Genomic DNA, 19,457 nt, shown 5'->3' on the forward strand with positions numbered 1-19,457 from the left:
TCCGTTAATCACTCTGCCTCGCTAAGAGTTCGATGAAAATCTTATCTTAAACGGGTAATTAGGCCCCAGTGGGGTCTAGGCGTTGGGGGCACGACACGAGGGTTTTAAACCCGCGTTTCCACGCCTCCTTACATTATTGAGAGGCACGCGATACGCTCGTGGCCGTTATTTATAATTTTCATCGACCGGAGGATTATCGCGTGGCGCATGAAACGTCGTCGTCGTCTACGTCGTCGTCGCAATTAGCGTCTCGCGTTGATCAAACCTGCCGAACGGTAATTTGCCTCGTCGAGCTGCCTTCTAATTTCGCGTTTAATCGCCGAGAGGGGTGGATTTGTTTGTTCGTTTGTTGACGAGGGGAGTTTGGAGATGGGAGCGAAAAGGGGTATCTTCGTTACTAGGGGTTCTACGAGTAAACAAAATAGTACGGTATCTCGAACGTTGAAATAGTATGTTTAGCAAAAGTGATCGGCGAGTAATTAGAAATTTCTCGAGGGCAGTTTTAACGAAAGTGGAGGATTCTCTGTAAAAAAATCCAGGTACCATCTTTCGTGGTTAGGTCGAGGACTTTTCGAGCCTACCGTATCTCGTTAGCGACCGGTCTGGCGTAATCCAGGTCCGTATTTTTCGAGCGGGTCGTCCTCCAGCCGTCGAGGACGACGGATCATTCTCGAGCGACAGCGAGAGAAATTACCAGCGACGAGAGAGCAATTCCTCTCCGAATTTCTGTTGGTCGTTGCTGGGGCAAATGGGCCGACGGTTGGTCCGCGTGCATGTCGGAAATGATTAACTTCGTATTCGAGTCTGCACGGCTCGGCAATTAGGACGATTGCTCCGCGAGTCCTAAGGTACGCAACGTGTCCAGGCCGTACAATTTCCTCGAGAGACAGAAGACCCCCTTGTTCTTCGTAGTCGTCGAGGCTGACTGTGGACCCCCCTCGTCTTCGTCGCTGAGACACTTACCTCCTCGACTGTCTCTCGTTTTCCCTCGTCGAGGAGCATTAAGATCCCGAAAGTGGAGCTCCGGTAGAGGAGGACCGCGAGAACGGCTGGTGTACGCTCTTTCCGCGCGGGGATTCCGCTCGAACGCGCTTTATGCCGTGTCGACGAGGTCTCGACCGTCTTTGGCGAGATTTAAACGGATTAAAATTAAGCGCGGGACCGCCTCGAGTCTACCGAGTCTGCATCGAATAGGACTTATCGGGTTATCTTCTTCCGAGGGCAGAAAAAAAAATCTCCCTCGATTTCGAGACACGAATTCCTATCTCGACGTTCGGTTGCGAATGAATGCGATCGAGACACGAACAAGTGCCTTTCTATCGTTTCTGAGCGAGATCAGTTTGCGGATAAGAGTAGTCGAGCATTCTGTACAATTTTAGAATGGGCGGATGTTAGTTACCAAAAGCTACTATTAATTTCTAGCCACAAATTCCTATTTACTATCGTTTCGAAGTAACCTTGCACTTCGAGCGACACTTGAACGATCCTTTGCACTTCGAGTGACACTCGAACGATTCTTTGCACTTCGAGTGACACTTGAACGATCCTTTGCACTTCGAGTGACGCTTGAACGATCCTTTGCACTTCGAGTGACGTTTGTACAGTCCTTTGCACTTCGAGTGACGTTTGTACAGTCCTTTGCACTTCGAGTGACACTTGAACGGTCCTCTGCACCTCGTACTGGACACCGGACCGATGCGACCGGAGCTTAAATCCGACCATCCTCGGAAACTTTTACCATCTACGTTTCACGAACGTCCCTTGCGCGTTCTTTTCGATCCGAGTTAATGGAAATACGCCTTTGGCGCCGCGAGGGGGGTAATTTCGTAAAGATTCACCATGAATTCTATCTAACCGACGTGACTGGGCCACGAATACAGGTTTCTCCCCCCTCGTCTTGAAAGATTCCGCGTCGTCTGGTTCCCCAGATTTGGCACGGTCCCCGATCGACTCGCGAGACCTCTCCTCCTCCCGTCGGACCCCCTTGAAAAAATCGGGGGTCGTCGAGGGGAGGCGTTGGCATCGACGAGGGTGGAATATCTCGCGACGAAGCGAACGGAAGCGGGGATTCCCCGCTGAGAGAGAGAGATAGAGAGAAGGTGCACGCATAACTTCGTCGACGACGTGGCGCGCGATAAATTCCATAAGGGGGATTGGAGAGGGGCCCTAGTTTTCGCAACCCTTCGGGAGCCACCACAACGTATGATAACCTCGTGTGTGTCCCGAACCGGGGGGCGGTACCCCACCACCTACCCTCCCACTTTACCCCCACTCCTCGACCTGGCATTCCGTGTATCCGACCTTTCGCAGACGCTCCCTGGGTGTACCCTGCCAAGAGACCATCCTTAACCTCTTCGGCGACGCGTGGCTGATTTATAAGGACGAGAAGGCCGAACCCCTGGCTCTTCCTCTCGTGTACGTACTCAGCGGGAAGGACTCTGGCACGCGGAGACGGCGCACCCACCTAACGGGTGTCCGAAAGATCGGTTCTCTCGGTTTGGAAACACTTTCGGAGCAATCGATTCTCTCGTCGAGGATAGTTTCTCAGTTCTGGAACATATAGGCGATGTAGAGAAGAAGTTCTAGAGAAGAGACTTGTCGGTGGTTATACACCTATAGAGCGAGTCGGTAAGAAGTATCTGAAATCTTTTCGATTTAACGATCAGAAATCTTTAGATCTAACGAGGTATCTGATCTTTCGATCAGAACTGAAGAGGTATCCAATCTTTAGATTAGAACTAAAGAAGTATCCGAAATCATTTCGGATGATCTTTTTTGAACGACACCGCCAACGATAACGCGACTCAGAGTACTCGTGAATGATCCTCCGAGCTGGAATAAAGAGTACGAAGAAAGAATTCGAGCCGGGAAGAATTGACGAATTACGAAGAAAAATTCCGGTGCCGTGGAAGAGGTCCTCGTACTCGAGAGGTCTCAAAGAGGAGTGCTCTCTTTGAGCAGAGGGTCTAGAACCGGTTGGTTACGGGGCACCGTGTATAGTCTTGGTTCCCCGTAGTCCTGGGGCAGCGTAGTTCCCGCGTGGTCTGCTGGTACAGTGATCCAGAACGAGGCGGGCGCAGCGGTGGGACGTGGTGTCGTTGATATATAGTTACGTCTGGTGCCGCTCCCGAACGCTCGTTGCAATTTCCTTTAGTGGCGGGGGACAGAGATTTTTTATGGACGGTCTAGGGTCGGAGGATCGCTCCCGGGCGAAAATTCGTCGTATGAATTTACGTTGATCGGTGTTTCAGCAGCGTAGTTCGAGGAGAGAGGGTTGGAGCGGAATCCTCGGCGACCCTCGCGACGAGAAACGACCGAGGAAACGAGCGAAAGAGAGACAAGCTTTTTAATTTCTCCGGTTTCTCCGACACCGGAGCGGTAGATATCAATCAACGCTGTCGAGCGATCGGATAAAACGTTCGCGCTTGCTTTGCACGCTCGAAGTGGCTGTCGCGTTTTTGTCGCAATTTATCGCGACGCGTCGACCGTGTCCCCCTCCCGTGTCTCCCCCCTCGAATGATTTTCATCGTTTGACGGATCGATCGACGATAACACGCGGTTGAAACCTCGCCGCGCGACCACGGCTACGCGAGATATTAATCTCCGTTCATCGATTATCGTCGTGGACGTTCGAACATGAATTACGTGGGGGTCGTCGCGGGGTACGGAGGAACAGAGTTGGCTTTAAAAAAAAAAAAAACAAATGAACCACGTGGCGTGCGAAAATCTACGATTCGGAGAAACGTGGCGAGCGAGCAGGTTTCGAATATTAATTTCGACTCTCCGATTAATTAAGGGGGAGGGATCCCTTTGAAAGGCTCTCTTTTGTCGTGAAACGGAATCGACCCCTGCGCCGGATTAACGCGGACCACTGAGCCGGCAATCGAGATAATAAAATCGAAAAGAACTCTTCTTACCCCTAATTTTGATCCCCCGTTCCATTGTAAAAAGAAGAAAAAAAAACTTGGAATAAAAATTCGATAAATTGCCGGCCCAATACATAACGAGGGGCGAGAGAGGTTTATCGTAGAGCCGAGCGCGATGAAACAGTCTGGAAATACCACCCCCTCGATTATAGTATTATCCACTTCTGGGTGATCCACGGGGGCGAGAAATATTCATTCTTATCGCGAAAAATTTTAATCGGTTTCCATTTGTTCAATATCGCGTGAAATTTTAATTTCGTCGAGTCAGATCGAAGCTTTTGGTACATCCGTCGTACTCGGGATAAATGGTAGACCTCTTTGGAGTAGAAAAGACCCTAGATTCTCCAGCTTTATTCCAAGGACACGTTTTCTCTTCCGCGTTCAGCATCGTTCGTGTCTGGACCAGATTTCCCCGAACCTTAAAAATATCCACCGCATCCAAGAGGGTGGTTTGCCTCCAAGTAATTAAGTCTCCTTGGAGCACGAGATACCTTGGAGGTCCAGTTGCAAGGAAGTTCACTTTTGGGTGATTTTTGCCCCTGGAGTTACGTACAGTTTCATCGGTGATAAGATCCTGTCGAAAGTCAGACGGAATAAAAGCCGTCTTTCCATCGTCCCCCGATTTTGGCTCCGTTCATCCTCGAAGGGGACTGTTTCAATGACGCCAGTCACTCGCGGCTATCTCCCGCGAATCGCGAAGGGTTTCCGACGAGGTTGTTGCCAGGCTTCCCTCTTACTCGTCGCATGCTCTGTGATCGCGCGACGATACGGTCCCCACCCCTCGCGCGTCCATAAAAAATGCATTTCTTTATCCGTCGTTCGTGCGTCCACGTCGCTTGAAAGCATTCGTAATTAATTCCACGATGGTTGTCAAACGTGCCTGAAATCCACGAATGAAACTCTTATCGACACGAGTAACTCCGATCGAGCCGTACGGTCGCCTAAATTTATCCAGAACTCGGGTTGTTCGTTCGGAAGATACGGATGCATCCAAGTGCGTGCACTTCGTTGAAAAATAATCGATCGAGAGGACACGACGGATCGGAAAGGACCCGTAGGTTGCACCAGGATCTGGTAACGTCCAGAGCCGCGTGATTCGTGGAAATTCGCGGATCTCGAGATCTCCCCTCGCGATGCATAATTAACGCGCGAGGGGCGAGTCGGTCAGAAGGGTGGGGCACGCGATAAAGTTCGCCCCGAGCTGGGAGATGGGCCGTCAAAGAAGAAAGGGGAAAAAAATATAAAATACGAAAAGGAACAACAACGTCGTTCATTGCACGCGCGAGCCAAGGGTTCGCTTCGTCGTTACATCGGCGCGAAGCCCGGAGTTTGCGATCCTGAATTCCATTTTCCCTTTTCCCGATCGCAATTACGCGTAATCGTCTTTCCAACTCCCTAGCCCGGAAATCGCGAGAGTAAGCCGCTTAGACGAAGCTACGGGATTACGAGGAAAAATCTTGTAAAGCGCCAGAAGACTACCCCCTCTAGCCCCCCTCTTTCCTATTCTACCTTCGACGATGTTCTTCTCTCTGTTCGCCACTGTGCGGAGGTTAGCCAGGATCCTTCGTTTTCCTCGTTGCTCGCCATTTTCTCGTTTTGTTCGCTCATCGTGGCACGGAAAAACGGAATGCATTTCAACAGGGGGGATAAACTTCTTTCCAGAGGGGGGTAGACGCGATCCTCGAGGGTTGGATCTTAATTTGTCAAGAGACATTTCGATTCGTCCAGATAGTGGTACACACGATTTTTTTATTAATTCGTTTTGGACACTTAATGATCGAATCGCTCCAGATAGAAAACGAAAGATTCCCTTGTAATTTCTATTTATTTATCATTCGATATCGGTGTTGAATGATAAGTAAATAGATACCTTCAGTCGCTGGTAAAATATTCCTCCGTGTTACTTACGACGTACTCCCTTGTAGATGTTACGAAAAATATTGTCGACTGTTGAGAGTTCTTCCGTAGATGCAGGTTGCACGATATGGATGCGTAAGAAGAAATAATCTTCGTTGAAATTTATCCTCCTCGAAGGATTTGAGATTACCAATATTCCCCGGTGAAGCTACGAAGCAATAAATATCCAGGAAATACTCGATATCGGAACATTGGCGATACGAGTGGAGCGTTCAGGGGATGAAACGAACACAGTGGTGTCTTATTGTGTGTATTTCCCATCGCTGACGTCGCCCCGCGTCTATCAGACGCTACATCGTCGGAATTGAATTTTATCGAACAACAAAGAACCAACCCCCCCCGTTTAAAATTCCTCCGCTCCGCGTTATCGCGCGAAGAAAATAGTTTTCACCGCCCCTGGTGGCCCGATAAAACTCTCGAGGTCCCCGTGTCTCTCGTATCAGTTGTCAATAATATTAGGGACCGCAATTTCACTTTGAGGAAGTCCCGTCGGGCGTTGTTCGTCCGATATTTGTCTGTTTCCCTCTCCGGTCCTCTCACGAGCCGGCCGAAAAGGGGGAAGAACCAGGAAGATCGGAAAGAGGGAAAGAGGAGTTCTGGTGAAGCGCCATCGATTATTTTCACGCGAGGAAGAGCACCGTAAAGAGGGTTTCTTTGTTCGATTCGCCTTCCTAGGAACGACAGTGGGTCACTCGCTTCGGGAAGAAAGGACGTCGCTGGGATTCCCCTGGGGGGTGGGGGTGTTAGAGAGAAGAGCGTAAGAGCCAGGGGACGAAAGTTTCCAAGGGTTGTCTTATTGTCCGCGTTAGACTCGGAACGGAGGGAGCAAATATCGTGCAGGGACTCGTGGATAATGCGGTATTAATTAATACCGCGACAATGCCAGCCCGAATACATTTGTCGGCTGGAATTCGACTTGATCGAGTGCTAATGTCGTCCAGGCATTCGCAATATACGCGGTGAAAATACTGCGAGTCGTGACGTCGGGAATATATATCGTCGTGGATCGAATTCCTGCCTCGACAAAGGTGCAACAAAATCCCCGAACGCCCTGGGGGTACGAGGGGAGTAGATACCCGAGTACGTCAATGGGTCGACGCCATTCATTCCACGACGAGATCTACGCGCGAATTCCAACGCGGAGGTCTCTTTCTTCTGCAGCGTCGTTGTTCGTTCGATCGATGATATTATAAATGGTGTGCACACTGGGTCGCTTCTGCGTTACCTTACGGGTGAAATAATTGCGCAAAAGTCGATCACTCTGAATACTCGATGGACGAAACGTTGAATCTTGCTGTGTCCTGATACTTGTTTGGGATTCTAGCGAGTTATTGGAGTACCATCAGGGCATTGGGGCAATACTATCAGGGCACCAGGGTACCTGGAATGCCAGCAGGGGATTAGAATCAAGGCCTTGGAATATTACTAGAGAATCAGAGTAGTATCAGGACCTTAGAATACTACCAGGAAATCAGAGTACTCTCAGGGACTTAGAATATTGCTACCAGGATACTATCATCAAGGCCTTAGAATATTACTAGGACATTATCAGAGCATTGGGATATTACCAGGGCATTAGGACATTATCAAGGTACCTGGAATGCTACCAAGATCTTAGAATCAGGGCCTTGGAATATTACTAGGGAATCAGAGTAGTATCAGGACCTTAGAATACTACCAGGGAATCTGAGTACTGCCAGGAGTTTAGAATACAGTTACCAGGATACTATCATCAGGGCTTTAGAATATTACTAGGACATTATTAGAGCATTGGGATATTATCAGGGAATTAGGACACTACCAGGGTCTAATGAATCGAATCGAATACTCGGCACCCAAAATTTGTACAGTGCAGTATCGATAGGCAGACACATATACATGTACCCAACTCGCTGGTAGGTTTGTTTTTATTTCGATAGAATGTTACTCATCGAAGTATTGCAAAGATTCTCAACGATCGAGCGACATTGGAAGGAAAAGGAACTTGTCTGGTGAGAAGGAACCCCCCCTGGTAAACTGCAGAAAATTTACGATCGCGATCGAGGTTCCATCGTCGATAATCCCGCGCGATCTTCGCTCGATCGTGAACGAGAACGCGTTAAGCCCTCGAAAACGAGGGACGTCTTTAGTCGACGGATCGACTATTTTCACGCGCGAAGGAGCACGACAAGGGAGGAAGAGCTTTTCTTCGCTGTACTCCGTACGACAGTGGGTCATCTCGCGCCGAGAACGATACAACCGTGAATTTTCCCCTTTTGGGGGGGAGGGGGGGGGCGTGGGACACGAGGGTTGGAGAAGAAAACGAGAAAGTTAGCGATCGAGCGAGAGTAGGGGGGGGGGGGGGCAGGGAGAAGTTGCTCGTTTATCGACGGCATCGTGCCCCCCTCTTCCACTGTTTCTGTTCCTTTTTCCGGTCGACGAGACACGCGCCAGTGATCTTTCGTCCCCGATGCTCGTAAATCCGCCGATGAAGCGCTCGAGGAGTTGCTCCTCGGCGTCGAGACGCTCCCAGACTCTTGCTCGCGTTAACTACTCGCGGCGAGGAGTGGTACATCCACCCACTCGTTGGTTGCTCGTATTTACGAGAGCCCGCGGGCAAATTGCACGAGTTGAACAACGAAGTTTTTAGACTGAACGCGACAGCTCGACGACGAGTTCCGTTCACGAACACGGAACGCTCCGTTGTTAACAGTTTTCCGGGTCGTATCACCCGGGTGAAATTGTGTTAAACTCCGATGGAAAACACGATCCAAGGGTAAACATCTTTAGAACTACCGGAGGCTGGAGTCTAGGGCACTCTAAAGGGGTCTGGTTATTTCGAATTAAACTCGTTAGTGCTACAGGGGAGATATTATGATTCGTGATCTTCGAGGGTTGGTAGCACTCGGTGCGTGCATTTAGGACACGCCTCGGTAACAGAAATCTCTTTGGAGAAAGTCCCTCGGAGACGTTTAACAATAAAGATGACCCAAGAGTAAATAATCAAACTCCTGGGGGACTTGGAGTCCAGGCTACCCTAAAGAGGTCTAGTTATTTTAAGTCGAACTTAGTAGCGGTGGGTTCTAAACGGATAGTTACTATCGTAGTTCGTAATTTTCGATTCAATATGGTTAAAGGCATTCGTGATCTCAACTTTAAGCGATCCATAACCAGAAATTACAAAGCTTAGATATTTCGTTTCGAATCGTCTCTGTAACTAAATTGACAACGAGCCAAGGAAAGGATATAAATGAAAGAAAGCTTCGCGAGAGTCGATTCTGTTTATTAAAGTACTCGTACAGATACGCTTTACGGATGAATGACTCGACAGTGGACGGTTCGAACACTCGATCGAGTTCGAGACGATCCAGAAAGTATTCCCTCGGACATCGTCGCACACTCGAGGCACACATGAGTACCATCGACGATTGATCACCATGTCGCGATCATTAGGTCCCGTACCAAGCCGCTAATAAGTACACACGTTCCATTAAGCGTTCGACGATCGGAAAACCCCGATGATGTCTCTCGTCCGTGTCGCGAGATCCAACAGATTACTTTCCCAAGCGATTGCGACACCAGGATTAGGGAGAAGGAATTTCCAGACCGTTATGACATTAGGATCAAGGGCGAGGAATCTTCCAGACGACTCCAATGGACGCAAGATTTTCGGCTAATAGTCTCAGGGGCCTGGTAAGCCCTCCTAGGCCACACCTCCTCCTCTTAGGAACCTATTATCGTATTCTTATTCTCCATTGAAGATTCTGGGTCGTCCGTGTCCGTTCCAGGCCCAGATACGGCCGGTGTGGCGCTCGGATGTGAAACGAGAGATTAAAACGAGCAAGTTCCTTTTTCTTTTTTTTTTTTTTCTTCTTTCCGTGGCCTTTGACGGTTATGACCACCGTATCGCCGTGGGGACAAAAGCGGAAGCAAACCGAGGCCGATCGTAACGAATTTTACGCGCGTCCATATAACCGAGCTTTATCGTCCCAGGACCTATGGCCGCGCGACTGCGCCGTTAAGGTCTAAATAAGATCGTCCTTGCAGGAGAGTCTTGACAAATCCCCGGGTGGTACGTTTTACTTTCCATCGGGTCTCCCTCTTTCTCGACCGTGTCCTTTCCGCTTGGTTTCTCCTCTTTTTCCGAATTGCTCCCCGAGCGAACGGCGCGTAAAAGGAACCAGTGTGTGTTTTTCAATAACGTCCCGCTACTAACCCCGCTTTGAAGCAGCACCGTCCCGATCCTCCCGGCGGAGCCGTGTCGAAAAAGTTTCGAAAAAATCCGTACGGGTGAAGAGACATTGTCCTGATAAACTTATCGTTCTTGATCCTCTTCGGAGAACTCCGTTACGTTGGGTCGCCGCAGGACGATTTTTATATTTATCTGCACCGCCCGGTATTATTGAATTCCAATAATCCGCGACACCGGCATCGTAATCCTTCCCCTTCACCCTTGGGATACACCACGATTTATGCCCTTCCTCCAGTCTCTTTACTCTCTCTATTATTTTTTTTACTCTCTTCTTTACCTCTGGTCCTTTTAACCGTGACGACAAAATTATTCACGGTGTCGCTGACCTTCGTCCAGCTCGCTCTTCTCGAATATGGAAAATCGAGGGTTAATTATTTGCCGATTAGGACGAGGTTATAAATTTTGTTGAAACTTTGCATCCTGGTAGATTCAGTCTTCTGGAGTCATTGGGGTAGGTACTCGATAGTATAACTATTTGAAAAGATTTGAAAAAGGCTTTTGGTACAATTTTTTACACAAAATTTCTACTCTACGTTATTTTGGGTATTCTCTTGGAAAGTATAATTGTAGTACAAAGTTGGAAGTACAATTTTTTTACACAAAAGTATAATTGTATTACAAAGTTGAAAGTACAATTTTTCACACAATATTCCTACTGTACATTATCTTGCGTATTCTCTTGGAAAGTACAATACCCAAAACGTCCCTCCATCGAAGTAAAGCACTATCTTTGTAGAGTTCGAAAAATATGGACCATCGGTGATACTCGTGGAGAAGTATCGAACCGGAGCGATAAAGTACTAAACGATTCCAATAGGTTACGGTGCAGTTCCCTCTCCAGGTGTTCAATCTCGTCGCGAAGGTGGTGCGAGGCGGAAAGTGTTCGGGGTGGGGTTCAGACGGACGAATCCGCGTCTTTGTTTTCTCGGTGAAGAGGGGTACGGGCGGTCCATCGTTCTAGGTGACGCGACAGAGGAATCGCAAGGATCGTGATTAAACGTCGCATCCACTTCCCATCGCGGTTGCCCGTTTTTCCCTCGCAACGCGCAATTTCGGACCACGAAGACCCCCTCTTTCTCGCTGGTGGCCCCCTCGTCGGTTTTTTTTACCTCGGGCAGGGACGGAGCGAATCGCAGGACGAAGAAACGGCTCGATTAAAAGCCCTCCCCCGTTCCCCCTCCGCAGGGACATTAATTACGTATCCGAGGAAATTGTCTCCGTGGTCTGGCGCGCGGCGTTTTCCGCTCGGAGGACCGCGGAAAGAGGAGAGGAAAAAAGAATCCGCGACGAGCACAATAGCCCCACCTAGCCAGCCTCGCTTCTCGTCCATCCCTCTCCCCCAATCGTCTTCGTTTCTTCCTCCTCGGGGCCTCTAATCGAACTCGTAAAAAGTTGAAGTGCTTCTCCCACGGTTCGACCCACGCGCGATCGGTTTCCAGTTGCAGGCCGTGGATAGAACGGCTGGAAAAGTTGCCAGACCAATCCAATTTATTTATTCGAGTCCGTTGAAACACGAGGCCTCTACCTCCTATCCCGTTGTTGTGTACACCCGTGGTCTCTGGAACGGACGGACGGACGGATGGATGGATGCGTGGCGCTGGTGGTCCGTTCCCTCAGCGTCGATGGACGGACCGAGAGAAACCTCTTCTTCGTTCGCCTCCACGAGCACCGGCACGAGAAGAACCGTCCGTCTATCTTTTTCTTCTCGTTCTGTTACGTGCCCCTACGATCCTTCAGCTTTCTTCCGCTCGTTCTGTCTCCTACTCGAACGGATATTCCAGCCACTCGAGGGGCCCCTTCGCAGTCTGCAAACGTATCTACACGTTCGTCGAACCTTCTCCGTACGACGATCGAACGAACGAACCACCGCCGCGAGAGGTCGAGGCACTCCGTCTCTGCCCTTGCCCTTGCCCTTGGCGCGAGCCCGTTCGTCACCGTATCAAAAATACATGGAAACGTACCGGAACCTCGGTGCAAATTGATTTTTAATCGAAGGAATACGGGGGGGCTGTCGACGACCCCAAGGACGAATGGATCGAAAGGACTCTTGAGAGTGGAAGTTTTTTTTTTTTCTCGAAGAAACGACGAGGTGTACTCCCGGGTTACCTCCCCGAGGGTCTGGCTAAACTTTTCGTACGAAAGTTACGGAATTTTGGAATTTCCGAGGAACTCGGGATATTTGTAAATAAAAAAGTTACGAGTTCGAGGGTACAGTGTCTCCTTTTTCGCTACTGTGTGTTTTTTTTCTCATGATCGATGATCGGTCTCCGAGTGGAATAGGTGGGGATATTTACCGCGGTTATAAACGTCCTCGTCTGGAGTGTATCTCCTCCCTACCGAGTGGAAAGTCCTTCCCACCTTTTTACACCGACCTTAACCTCTGCCCGCTTCAACCTCTTCTACGTCCTCCCTTGCTTCGTTATTCAACCCACCGCTGCTACACCTTCGCTTCTTTTCTTTTTTTTCCCCTCATTTCCTGTCTTCGTATTCCGCGGGCCCTTCCCTCCGTCGTAGCTTCCTCCGTCATTAAGGACGTGACATTTCGGGAGCCCCCCTCCAATCTTTCTTCTCTGATCGAAAGTCCTCCGAGGTGTATTATCAGACCATCTACACCTTCGTCTCCGCACAGTCTCTCTTTCCACTGACCAGACTTTGTGCCATGACTTCTCAAAACTATGACTACTACTATAGGGTAGTAGTCTTCGAATTGAAAAGTCTTATCTTTGCAATAATTCACCAATCCGATTATAATTTGTGTCTTACGGATTTATATGGATGAAAGTACAGTTGACCCTACAAATCGTCCACAACAGAGAAATAAAATACATTTCTAACACCATACTTGTAACATATTTCCTTATTTAACGAAACAGTCGTGCGCGTTCCACGAACGATACGGTATTTCGTGATTTCACGTGACGCGATATCGATGCGTTTCCACTTTTATCGTTCCCCGACGACCAGTCTATCAACGAACCGGAAACGAGATTGCGTGGTTGCTCGATTATCGCAATCGTTGACAGCTGGAAGACGTCTTTTAATTACACTCGGAGCTTTCGTGTCCTCATCACCGTGAGACGAGGATGGGTTGTGGGTGGTTCGTCGTAACAACGTTCTTTTAAATACTTGTACTCGTTCTTTTAAATACTTGTACTCATTCGTACACCGTACCCTTTGTTGCAGATGGAGGACGAGGGCAATCACGGCAACGACGACACCAGATGCTTCATCCTGTCGACGCTGGCCGCGCTGCAGTGGTCCAGAGTAACCTGCGTTCTTTGTCGCGCGCCCATGCTGGTTTTCGACAGATATCCCTTAGTGGATGGTACGTTCTTTCTGTCGCCGAGACAGCATTCACCCGCCTGTGCGGAGGTGAGTTGAGAAATTTATGTATTTTCACGCGTCTCTCGTTCCACTACGTTCGCCATTCGCTCGTCCACAACAGAGAAATAAAATACACTTCTCCGCGTAACACTATTGGGTTGTTCGGAATGTCATTTCGTTTTTTTTTTCTTGGTGAAAATGAAACACGATTTTTTTTTAGAGCGTATAAACATTTTCTTAAATTGTATATTCTCCATTTTGGAAAAATGACTTTCCGAACAACCCGATATATTTCTAACGTTTCTTTGTTTAACTATACAGTCGTGCAGGGCGTATTCCTTAAATTTGACCACCATTCTTTAGTCGTATACTTGGGTAAACATTTCTTTATTTAACGAAACAGTCGTGCAGGGCGTATTCCTTAAATTTGACCACCATTCTTTAGTCGTATACTTGGGCAAACATTCAAAGAATTTTCATATTTTTGACTTTATAGAGTCATAGATTACGTTGACGTTTGACTATTTATCGAAAGCAAAAAGTAACTCTTCTTCGATGCTCGAAAAGCGATGGTCAGACTTAAAAGGCACACCGTGCGTTCGTTCGTTGATTAACATTGCAAAACGCGTTAAATTCAACGAGTGACGCGTCTGGTGTGCATTTCGTATTCCATTAGTTCGTACGTAGGTAAAATGAAAAGGAAAAAAGAATCCATACGTGACCATCGCTGGTCTGTCGGAGAATCGACTGGTCACGCGCGACTCATGGTGGCGAACGTGTTAAGTGGGAAGGTTTTACTTGCGCGGTACGTTGAAGAAAAGAAGAAAAAAAATATGGCGTCCTTTGTCGACGCGCTAGGTATACGCAAGAGTGTACACGCACGACCGTGAAACCGGGCCATAAATCTGAATCGATGTTCCGGCGCTGGTTGTTTCAGGTGAAGGTCGAAGGTCGCACGCAATTCCTGTCGGCGGTGTGCATGTGTTGCCTCGAGGGCAGTGGCGGGCAGCCTGTGCGTTGTCGTTGCTGCATTCAGCCGTGGGACGGGTCTAGCTTAGTCCTTGGGACGATGTACAGCTACGATATCTTTGCTGCCATGCCCTGTTGCACCGAGCGGCTGAAGGTGAGTCTCGAATTTCGTGGCTCTTTATCTCCCGTGTAGAGCCGTGGTTAGTTAACGTTAACGGTTGTACAACCGGCATCGTACATTTGTAACCATCGCGCCGGCTACGGCTAAATCAGCGCCTGTTAACACCTTGATCGCTATGTGCATCCAATTGCATCCCCGCGTATATCTATTTCCCGCTACCTACCGTTTAGCGAACGATCGTTCCATTCATCGAGTGCATCGCGAATTGCGAAGAGGGTCCCGGTGGATTCTCGACAAAATTTTATTATACTGGAAAATAATACTTGAAAGCGATAATTGTCAAAAAGTACCTTGGTTCGTTCCATCGTCCACGAGTACCGGTATTCAAACAAGCCGTGCGAAGTATTATCCGAGTACGACGCGTTAACGTAGATAAGTACTTGTATTCGAAAGGTTGTCTTCGAGCGACCCAAGAATTAGTACCACAAGTACAATTACTAACGTTATTCGAGCTCTGGACGAATACTATGAATCTACATTCTCACTGGATTTCAACGCCTTCGAATACCTGTATTCGGATGGTTATCTTTAAAATTCCAATTCTTTGAAAGAACGCATCCGAGTACCGGAACTCGGGGCCTCGTTGCAAGCTCTGGACGAATACTACGCATCATCTGTGTTCTCATTGGGCTTCAACGCCTTCGAATACCTGTATTCGGATGGTTACTTTTAAAATTCCAATTTTTTGAAATAACTTTCCTCTTGGCTCGAACGCATCCGAGTATCGGTATTCAGGGCCTCGTTTCAAGCTCTGGACGAATACTACGCACCTGCGTTCTCACTGGGCTTCGACGCCTTCGAATACCTGTATTCGGATGGTTATTTTTAAAATTTCAATTTTTTGAAAGAACCTTCCTCTTGGCTCGAACGCGTCCAAGTACCGGTATTCGGGGCCTGGTTTCGCGATCACATCTCTGAAAACCTGGTCATTGTTTGTTCCAGTGCAACAGCTGCCAGAAGCCCCTGATCTATCCTCATCAACGGCTGAACTTCTACTCGGACTACAGTCGCGTGTTCGCCTGTCCTCATTGCAGAGCCGTGGACGCCCACTTCGTGAAGCCGCTCTCGGTCTGCTTCACCCGCGAGCAGTTTCAGCTTTACAGCCAGTGGTCGTAACCATTAGGGAACTTAGCTAACCGGCGTCTAAACACCGTGACTGACCCGTGTCCCCTCTTCTTCGACCCACTGATCTCCCTGCTCCGGGCAACCTTGCTCTAGAATCCTCCAACACTCGTCGGACCGTTTTATTCTCTCTTCGGCTCCATCGGAAACAATCATCGTCATCGTCGTCATCATCATCTTCATCATCATCATCTTTATCATCATCATCGGGGAAAACACAAGGAAGAAACAACTTCGAAGAATCCTGGATTCGACGCTTCCACTTTCCACTTCGTTCCCCACGAAGAAGAGAACTTTCGTCCCCCTGTCGCGGAGTCACGTGTTTTACTTTCCAATTTCTTTCAATATTGGACGTTTCGGGATCCAAATCGACGAAAAATTGGCCAATTCTTTCACGTTGTCCGTTTCCAAAGTCCCCTAACCAACCGTAAGAAGAAATCTGTTCACGGTGCATCGCACCGGTATCGATCGAACCGTAGCCTCGCTGGATCGGCTCCAGCGGTGTCGAGTGGAAAGCGGAAGCGTTACGTTCCCGGCGAGCTCCCGTAGCAGCGATAAGGTTTAAGATTTTTTCTTTTTCCAACGTCGATAGTAGGGTTTATCCACGTTAATTAAGAGAAAAAAAAAGAAAAAAAAAAAAGAAACGAGGGACGATGAACCCGCTCGAGCGACGACAACGACGAGGTTGCCGATCACCGTAACGACGTGGAAAATCGGAGCGTCTCGACGCCACACGTATCGACGGGGCTGCTGTCTATTCGTCGGATAACCTCCTGGCGAGAAATCGAGCCACGGATATTATCGTCAGTATTATCGGTAAGGAGTAACAGAGAATCCCAGGACCGCGCGCTGGTGTGCAAAGTCGTGAGATTCCAATTTCGCGAAAGAAAGAATCCATTCGGGAATCCTAGGTTACGGCAAACGCTAGTTCCTCGTTTCGTTCGAGATCGTATCTGGTCTTTACCCGGTGTCAAGAATATTTAGGACGTAATAGGATTTAGAATTAATTAAATTAATTGTCCTGGAAATTAGTCGGTATTCTTTCAAAGTGTTTATATAGTTGTTAGCTTAAGGAACCTCCGAGAGGGAAATTAGGTTTAAAATTTGAAAAAAAAAAAAATGCGTGTGTTTGCAACCCGTCGATGCGTCCCCGTTTTGGTGAGAAAACGCGTTTGTCGATTCGTCGCGAAGAGCCCCTCGAAGCACGTAAAGAAAAGTTCATGTTAATTAGGCAACGTGATACGTCGCGCGTGTGTCGTCCCTCGTGCATCCCATAGTCGAATTGCGTTGAAAGGAAGGAAAAATAAGGAAAAACGACGAAATGGATCGCAAAACGGAAAAAAAAGAAAAACGAGAACGCAAATATTAAATGAGAACGACATTAGACGCGGAAAGGAAAAAAAAAGGATCAGGCTTCCCTTTATTATTGTAGGTATATGTATAAAAAGCAAAAAAAGAAACGAAAGGCCACTTTGAACGAAAAAGGGGGAAGAGATATGAACTATCGTTTGTTACTTAGATAATCGAGAACGTTGTTTTTTTTACATTTTATTAGTTTATACGTTTACGGCGGCCATGTTGATTTTGTTTAAGGATCTACGACTCATTGGATGGGTTTCACGTTGATCGGCCGGACGCCCAGCGATTTTCCGTCTTCGAGATCATCCTCGTTCGCCCTGATCGTGGACGAAGATATTTTATTTTCGACGAGTAGCTCGAAATTTTATTTAAAAAGAAAACACGCGACGATTTTATTTTCTCCCCCAGAGCGCTCGATTGTTTTATTTTTCCTTTTTTTTTTTTGGCTTTTGTTTTTTAATCGAAATAAAATTCCCCAGGCACTGGAAAATTATTTCTCTCGTTGGTTCTGCGCACGAAAGACGTCTAATTTTGTATTTTACTTCTCAGATTTCCTTTTTGTTTCGCTACCGAGGAGAAGTCCTCGAAGGGCAGCCGAAAGCACTGGGCGTCCGAAATAGCCAGTGTAAATACGTAATTAAGTGGGAGTGAGAACCAAATGTTTGGTGACAAAGAAATCGTGCGAGCGATCGTACGAGAGGAAAAGAAAGAAATCTTCGTTTTTTTTCTGGCGATGCTGGTCGTTGCTGTCCATCAATAGCGGCCGTCCCACAAACAGACCGCCCACCGTTTCCCAAGGTAGTATAGTCGATCGTGTACCTTCTTTACGTTACTTCGATTTAAAAGTATACTTAATCCATTATACGCCGGGCAGTATATTTAGAAGATTATATATGTCCCGTAGAGTTTTTAGCGAGGATCCGTGAAGCCCCCCCCCCCCCCCCCCCCAAACCCCTGGCTCCTTCGAATGGTCGCTTTATAGCGCGCGTGTAGCATGTTTCGTGAAAAGTGGACGCGTAATTATTTCCAAGCAGCCATTTTTAACGTTGGGATCGTTCACTCTCCGCAGAGAGCGCTGTTACAAATTTTTAAAAAGATTAGAGTATTACAATGTGCGCGTGTATGCTTGCTACGGAATTATCGAAAAGTTGGGTACAAAAGTATTTTTCGCGCGAATGGAAATTCCCGCGTAAACAATTCTTCCTCCCCCTCTCCTCCTACCCGTTCTCGGTAACCAATTTTTAACGTTGCAATCGTTCACCCATCTTCGCAGAGAGTGCTGTTACAGATTTTTAAGAAAAGATTAGAATATTACAAAAGTTGTATATGCTATGGGATATCAAACGTTGAGTACAAACATTGAAGCGAAAGAAAAATTTATCGGAGGTCCTAGTGAGTATGAAAACGAGGAGTGTAAAAATCAATTTTCGAAAAAGACAAAAAAAAAATATATGTATATATGTGGCCACGTTTCACGAAACATCAAAATTTGACCCTCCACCCCCCCGTTACGTTCGAAAACCAATTTCTACGTAGGTTGGCATCCCAAGGTAGCCGGTTCGAAGGAGTCCAGGGCGCGTGGCGTTCATCAAACCGAGCACTATGATTTAATCTACGAGAGGATAATTAGAGAGAGAGAGAGAGAGAGAGAGAGAGAGAGAGAGAGAGAGAGAGAGAAAGAGAGAGTGTGTGCGTGTAGGTGGCAAGTGTGATCGAGCGCGCGCCAGAGAAAGAGAGCGTAAATGATGAAAGAGTGCGAGTGCGAGAGCGAGGAGGACCGAGAGCCACAGTGAGGGATTAATAAGGGAAAAAGTAACAAAAACAAAAAAAATAGACGAAGAAGTGGAAGAAGAAGAAAAAGAAGATGTAGAGGAAGAAGAAGAAGAAGGGGAAGAAGTAAACGCAAAAATAGGGGGACGTTCTGTGGATAGCCGAACCACGACACACACGCTGAAAAGAGCGTGTTATTCGAAACCGCGTTCGTCATTCGCAATTTTCTTCGTTTCTCGTTTCCCAAACCGGAGAATTTTTTCGTTTTCTGTTCCACGAACGAGCGGGGCGAACAGGAGAGGATCGTCTCTCGTTGCGCGTTTTTCTCAGAGTGCCAAATATACGGGAGAGCGATAGAGAAAGAGAAAGAGAGAGAGATAGAGAGAAAATGAAAAATAACTTTTCGGTTCGGTGAAGAGAGAAAAAAGGATTTAGTTATATTGTCTCAGCTTCCTCGCTTTTTCAATCCGGTTATCCTGGATCCAGAAACGGTCGCGACGGTAGGAGAAGGGGGGCCCCCTCCCCCCCGATCCCGGTGTATATCGTGTTCGGTTTCGCGAGTCGAGACGCGGAATTCGGTTCAGTTCCCCGCTCCTAGTAACCCGAAAACTATATTCCTCGCGGTTTTCTTTCGCGTCCGTCGATTGTGTGTCCCGAG

The 19,457-nt window shown here is 47.8% G+C and overlaps 1 protein-coding gene across 2 annotated transcripts in view; it reads left to right on the top strand.

The window, feature by feature from the left end:
* The window catches only part of Heca (hdc homolog, cell cycle regulator), a 205,496-nt gene extending 189,832 nt beyond the window's left edge, over nt 1–15,664 (top strand). For both annotated transcript variants that reach the window (XM_076308773.1, XM_076308779.1), the window contains 3 exons: nt 13,258–13,446; nt 14,336–14,521; nt 15,491–15,664. In XM_076308773.1, the coding sequence (XP_076164888.1) occupies nt 13,258–13,446; nt 14,336–14,521; nt 15,491–15,664 (549 nt within the window). The remainder of the gene's footprint in view (nt 1–13,257; nt 13,447–14,335; nt 14,522–15,490) is intronic.
* The last annotated feature ends 3,793 nt before the right edge of the window (nt 15,665–19,457 follow it).

Source organism: Ptiloglossa arizonensis, chromosome 4, assembly GCF_051014685.1.
Source record: "Ptiloglossa arizonensis isolate GNS036 chromosome 4, iyPtiAriz1_principal, whole genome shotgun sequence".
NCBI classification, from domain to species: Eukaryota; Metazoa; Arthropoda; class Insecta; order Hymenoptera; family Colletidae; genus Ptiloglossa; species Ptiloglossa arizonensis.